The sequence below is a fragment of the Stegastes partitus genome, unplaced genomic scaffold (genome assembly GCF_000690725.1).
Source record: "Stegastes partitus isolate 25-593 unplaced genomic scaffold, Stegastes_partitus-1.0.2 Scaffold326, whole genome shotgun sequence".
Taxonomy (NCBI): Eukaryota; Metazoa; Chordata; class Actinopteri; family Pomacentridae; genus Stegastes; species Stegastes partitus.
In genome coordinates, this window is record NW_007578057.1 from 183,674 (window position 1) to 190,167 (window position 6,494).

General features: G+C 40.8%; 1 protein-coding gene across 1 annotated transcript in view; it reads left to right on the forward strand.

Annotated features, from left to right (window-relative positions):
* The first annotated feature begins 3,119 nt into the window (after positions 1 to 3,119).
* LOC103358687 (choline transporter-like protein 2) overlaps positions 3,120 to 6,494 on the forward strand; it is a 27,654-nt gene continuing 24,279 nt past the window's right edge. Inside the window, exon 1 of the mRNA XM_008283747.1 lies at positions 3,120 to 3,263. Coding sequence (XP_008281969.1) covers positions 3,236 to 3,263 — 28 coding nt within the window. The 5' untranslated portion in view covers positions 3,120 to 3,235. The remainder of the gene's footprint in view (positions 3,264 to 6,494) is intronic.

A 6,494-nucleotide genomic window follows, 5' to 3' on the forward strand; every position in this document is an offset into this window, starting at 1 on the left:
AACATGAACTACGTCATCACGTAAGGCACGCAAAACTAAGACGCCATGTTGAGTGTGGCTTCACAGAACTATTCGCCCCGTGAATTAATAATAGTCTAATATTCGTGCACAGAATTGATCGTTTTCTGTATGCGAAGGATGCACATTTAAAATCTGAGACTAAGAAAAAAAAACAACAAAAAAATCCTTGGTTAAGGTCCTCCATCATCAACAAAGATGGCTGCCTTTCGAGGACACTTCAGACGACTCTGATTGGCTCATCAGTGGGGGAGTGAATGTTGGCTTTGCTCATGTTTGTGTTCCCAGAATAAAAGTGTCTCAGTTAGAAGGAAGGATGACAGTAACAGTGCCAACTTTCCAATATGTAAGCAACTTATTGGTAGACAGTAAACACAATCAGGACTCGGCCTAAATTCTTCTCATACCAGTGCTTCTGTCTACTGGACTCATTGTACCATTAACAGAGAGATTTGCGTGGATGCAGGTCTCAGATTTTCTCAAGTTGACTTTTTCTCGGATCTATATTTCACATAATAAAAAAAATACAAAAAAGTATACCATGGAATTTCAAGGTACTCATATTTTACTTGTGTGTTTTTCATTGCATTTCAGAGGGAAAATATTGTGCATTTTATTTTATTTATATCACATCTCAATAGCTTTCAACTTTGCAAAAAAACATGTCATTATTACACATTCAGTCTAGTACACAATTTTATTGCATACATTATTTTTTATTTACTTTATATTTGGTACTTTCTAAACTATTTATCTATTTATTTAACCAGTGGGTGAAGTATTTCCTCAACAATTGTCATATGCGTGGGCAGTAATGTTCACTTCAGCAGCAGACGCATATGTAGTGAGACAACAGCTGACAGAGGACACTAATAACACGAGTTGCATGCAGCTGCTTAATGCTGGTGAACAGTGGTGTCTAGTGGTGAAGAGAAATTAGTACATTTACTCTAGTACTTTTCCTCAACACAGTTTTAAGATACTTGTACTTGAGTGTTTCCAGTTTATCCTAATTTACACTTCCACTTCACTGTATTACAGAGAAAAATATTGTGCTTTCTACTCCACTGCCTTTATCTGACAGCTGTAGTTACTATTTCACACTGAGCATAATTTCCCAGGTTTTTATGATACAACATGTTGTCAAAGATTAAACCAGTTTTTGCCTTTTTACATAAAGCAGTGTGTAGTCAGGCTCACATTTCAAATGGTGTCGTTTAAATAAAGGCTCATATAATCCAACATTTCAGCAAAAATCAAAGATTAGAGAAGAAAACGAAAACAGATTAATGGATCAGAACTTTGTTGTTTCTTCTTTCCTTTCATAATCCTGTGATGAGCCCCCACATTTATCTGCTGTCTCTGTATATAAGGCTGGCTATAAAGGAGCTCACACTAGCTCCACCTGCAGCAGCTACAACACTAACATGCTGTAGACAAACTGATGCTTCACTACTATAAATCAAAATGATCTCAGATATAATAATATATCAGTCAGAGGGACCAAACCTGGACTTTTACTTTAATGCTTTAACTACATTTTGCTGCTAATACATATGTACTTTTTCTTAAGTGGGATTTTTGCAACTTTTACTAATAAAGGAGTAACTTTACATTGTGGTATCCGCTGATTTTTAAATCAGTTAAATGTGGAATTGAAGACTTTTGCTCACTTATTTTTTCAGAGTAGTATTGTTAGTTTTAATAAAGTAAACTAAAGAATCAAAAGAGTTGTATTCGCAGCCCATTTATGTGGTTTTGTGACAATTTCAGATGCAAGCACAAGACTCATTTCACACTCTGGGTCATCCGAGTCGTCTTTGTCATGATGAATAAAGAGGTGCATTTTACTCCACTACATAACAATGTTAGTTACTGTGCAGATATGAGTCACCATATGGCCAGTCCATGCAACGTGATACTTTACACTATCCAACAGTAGAGGCGATGTCAAGCAGCTAAAATTAGTTTGATCTGCACAAGCTACATGTTGCTTACATGTTCAAGAGACAGTCCAGTGGTTTAGTGCTTTTGTGTTGCACTTTCATAAAGACAGAGGAACAATAGGTGATTAAATAAGAATCGTTAAGCTCAATCCCCAATTATGTTAAGCCTCAAAAAAACTGAATCTTAAATTCTCCAATAATGAAACCTGACAGTGGACATTAGAAATGTCCTTCCAGTGCAACCAAAGTCATCATACGCCTGTCATTCCAGTGAAACCATTCACTACAACAGGATTGTTCTGTCTCGTGAGTGCTTTTTACTTTACTTGAGTAGCTTATCTTTCAATGATTTACTTTACTTTTGTATTTTCACTGAAGTACAATATGATTGTGGGGTTCTTTAGAAAGTATTCTGTTTACTTTAATTTGAGCAAAGCAGTGCTACTCCCCTTACAGCTTGTAGGTGAATTCAAGTTCACAATAGGGTGCCAGCTGGCCTGCTGATGATTTTATGATTTGCAATAATGAAGTCACAATAAGGCCCATTACTCATCTACTGTTTCTTTATTAACTGGACCTCAGCCTCCTGTCATTTTGCACAAGTGGCCCTCAGGCAAACCATCATCATCATCCTCCCTGGTTCTTCATACCTCATCCACCTGCAGCAGCTGTGGTGACTCAGGGAGTGCAGAGTGAGTCAGACCAGGCCATGTAAGGGCCTATAAGCTGAATTATGAATGAATAGATTGCTTTTTATAATTAATGTTGTCTAGAATTTCATCAGGCCAATAATAAAAGTTATGCTATGTCATTGCTGTGATGCATTCTTGGCCGATGAGGACATTTTTCCACTGTGAGTAAGTGCCTGTGGCCTAATAAATCATCTAACTCTCGTTATGTTTTAATAAATACAGAGATGAACTGCATTCTCAGAGCTTATTAGACAGTTAAAAAGCTCATTGGACTCTTCCAGTTAACGGTACTAGAAATTAAGCCACTCTCCACTAGCATGAGTGGGCTCCCGCTCCTCGCACTGTGATTGGTCGGCCGCCTTGTCACTCACTGCGTCCCGCGTCCTCATTGGTCAGCCGCCTCCTCGAAGGAATATCCCTTTAAATGTTGGCAGGACCGTCAAGATTTTGGAGCGGACTTCTCACGAAGTGCACAAACTGGCAGAAAGTGCCGCACAAACGAGCCCCCTGCCAAAGCTGGAAATATGCTGTAGCCGTCGCCCGTGAGCAGCTGTGGTCCAGAAGAAACGCTTCGTAATCATGGAACTGGAGGAGAAATCGAAATATGGTAATTATTTAAACCCCCCAAAAGGACACGCTGCACTTCCATTTGTCGTGGGACCTTATCGTTGGTTTACATCTAAAACAAAAAACAAAACACCCGAGCTGCTAGCTTTGTTTTGACTTTGTCGTTACTCTTTGTGGAAACGCGTACAGTTCCTAAAGTCATCCCAGAGACGTTACTTACAACAATACGTTTATTATTTTCTGCTTTTTTTATTGTTCCCAGTTAGCCGCTACCACTTTCACTCGGAGCGCGTGAACTTTTACAAACACAAGCTAGCTAACGGTTCACTTTCTTCAGTTTTTAGAGCGATTTTTAGTCACGTATGGGAAATTCAGGATGCCTTTAAGTAAGCTGGTGGGTGCAAAGTGCCACATATATTGGTGGCGTACGAAGTCCCAGTCTGTGCTTGTGCTTGTCCAGTTGCTGCCACATTCCTCAGACTGGTATGGAAGGCAACAGGAGCTTAGCTGACGCCCAGCTATGTATAGAGCCTAGCTTATTAAAAAAACAAAAAAAAAACCCTCAAACATGTGAGGAGGGGTCTCCATTTGTCAATTCAGGTGTGTTCAGTTTCGTTTCATCCAATATTGCTGAGCTGTTAATAATGTCCACTTCCCTAATGTGGCTGTAATTATGCCTTCCTTCCCCATAACACCAGTTAAACTTATTTTACAGTGACCCGCCCTGATGTCTGCTGAGTGTGATGTACAGCTGCAGTTTTTTTTTCTTCTTTATTTAACAGGGAAGTGCAATTCATTGCCATGAATCATTAACGCATAGAAAAGAAGAGTGTACGGAGCATGTGTACTCCCAAAAGGCCTTGTTTTGGAGAGTACCCTTGTCTTTTGTGCACAATAATTGATTTAAAAATGACTCTATCGGTATGTATTTCTTCACATTTCATGCTGAGCTTTTTGCAGGACGTTCATAAGTAGAAATGAAAAACAATCCCAGGCACTTCTCCTGTTCGCTGGCGATAATAGTGCTTTCCTCCTCGTCTCTGCACACACCCTTTTCCACTCGGCCTGCCACATGATTGCTAATTGATTCACTTTACCAACCCTCCAAGAACGGCAGTGCATACCATGAGTGTGCTTGTGTGCGAAAAAGAACGTGAGCTTGCCAAGGATTTCCAAATGCAACACAGAGAAAGTAATAAACAAGAAGCTAACAGTGGTTTTGGCTGCAAATTCATTTAAGAAGTGACGAAACCTTCAGCTGAACACACATGTTAATATTCCTCAGTGCGTCTTGAGCTTGAGACCAGCTAAAAGAGGGCACTATAGGATCTACCACAGTTGGACATGTTGGAGTAATTTCAGGCTGAGATATATGAAGAACCCTAAATGACAGGATCTGGAGCAGCCGTGCAGCCATGCCCTGGTGCAGATGAGGGGTAATTATGAGCCATATTTAGGAGGGTGTTTCTTCAAACCTGATCCCGAGACTCCCTGACTTCTCTTTTATGTTTGTGAAAAGTACATTTACACGTTTACTCTTGGTCTTTTTCTGTTAGTTTTCAGCTCAGTTTTTGTACTGAACTGTTTTTCCTTCCCTAACAAATAGCCAAAAACATCTGTCATTGCAGCTACCCGTTTCTGCTTGAATGTGCCTGATCATACCCAGACTGGATCATGTGACTCTGCTAACTTTCTTGCGGTTCTGCCAGCTTGCCTACAGTCTGAAACACAAAGACATGTTCAGAGCAGACTGATTGGTTGTTAAGGTCAGGGAAAATTTGTCTGGAGAGAAAGGGAAATATAAATGGAGAGTAATTTAAATGTTCAAGCAGGTCTGTCACAGCGAGCTATCCTCTTTATAGATCGCCGGTGTTTGTAGGTTTCTCTACCGGTCGGCAGCTGTCGTTGTAGATCACGGCACTGACCCTCTTTAAAACTTTAACAACTACAAAACTACTGCTGGTGTTTCTCTCAATCATTGAATGGTCTCTTTAAGTCTTTCAAATACTGTAGTCCAGACTGTACATTTATGTCTAAGTAGTAACGTCATTTAAACAAAAGATTAGATCTAGAAAACATCTTTGCTTCCCTTTTGCCGCTGCTCATAAGTATTTGCCTGAAATCTGACTATCACATAAAAATTATGCTTGAATTGGGAGGTTCTTGGTTTCGCTTTGCGTCATAATGACAGGAAGAGCTGCACTGTGTGTAGCCGCAGAGATAAGGGGTCAACGTTTTGAGTTTATTTACTTCATTAGAAGTGGAAGCAGAAATTCCCAGGAGGCTACAGATGTCAGAGAGTGATGTTGTGACAGGAATATGTCAGTGAGATGGACTGAGATCAAGTTTAGATTACATTCTTATGAATTCCAGCTGCTGTGGGAGAACGCTGCTTGTCTAAATGCCAACTTTCTCAGAGACAATGTAAGTTGCAGATGTCCTTACAGTATCAAATTTGGTGCACAACTTTCCCCAAAGGATTTAGGAGTTTACTTTGGATATATAATGTAGTTTTTTTTTTGAGGGAGGGGGGCGATTGTTATGTAGCTTCCTTTGTAACGCCAAAAATAGACCGAACTTGGACTGAAGCGCTCCACACCCTCCTTCTGTAATGAAAGACATGTGGGAGGCGGACAGGGAGGGCAGCAGCTGTAACCTCGGGATGCGATTAGAGTCAGCCTACTGTGCTGTGCTAAAATAATAGTGGAGCTGAAATGGTATTTTTGTGAAATTCCTAAAACGTAGAGTGGCAGTGTTGGCAGGTCATAAAAAGCACAGATAATGTGTTATTTCTACTGTGGCAGCAGGTCAGAATGTCTCTTGTGAAGTTTACCAGTAGTGATGTACAGAACACTGGGCTGCAAGGTGGGGCAGTGGTTAGCACCGTAGTCTCGGTGCAAGAAGGTTCGCGTCCCGGTGAGGACACCCAGGATCTGCGTGGAGTTTGCATGTTCTCCCCGTGCAGCATGGGTTCTCTCCAGGTTCTCCGGCTTCCTCCCACAGTCCAGAAACATGTTGAGGTTAATTGGTGATTCTAAATTGTCCGTAGGTGTGAATGTGAGTGTGCTTGGTTGTCTGTCTCTAAGTGTAGCCCTGTGATAGACTGGTTACCTGTCCAGGTGTCCCCTGCCTTCACCCTGAGTCAGCTGGGATAAACTCCAACCCCCTGCAACCCTAGCGAGGATTAAGAAGTGTATAGATAATGGATGGATGGACCAATACTAAGTAAAACCTAGTCTTGTATTGCTCATGCCAACACAGAGACTTGTTG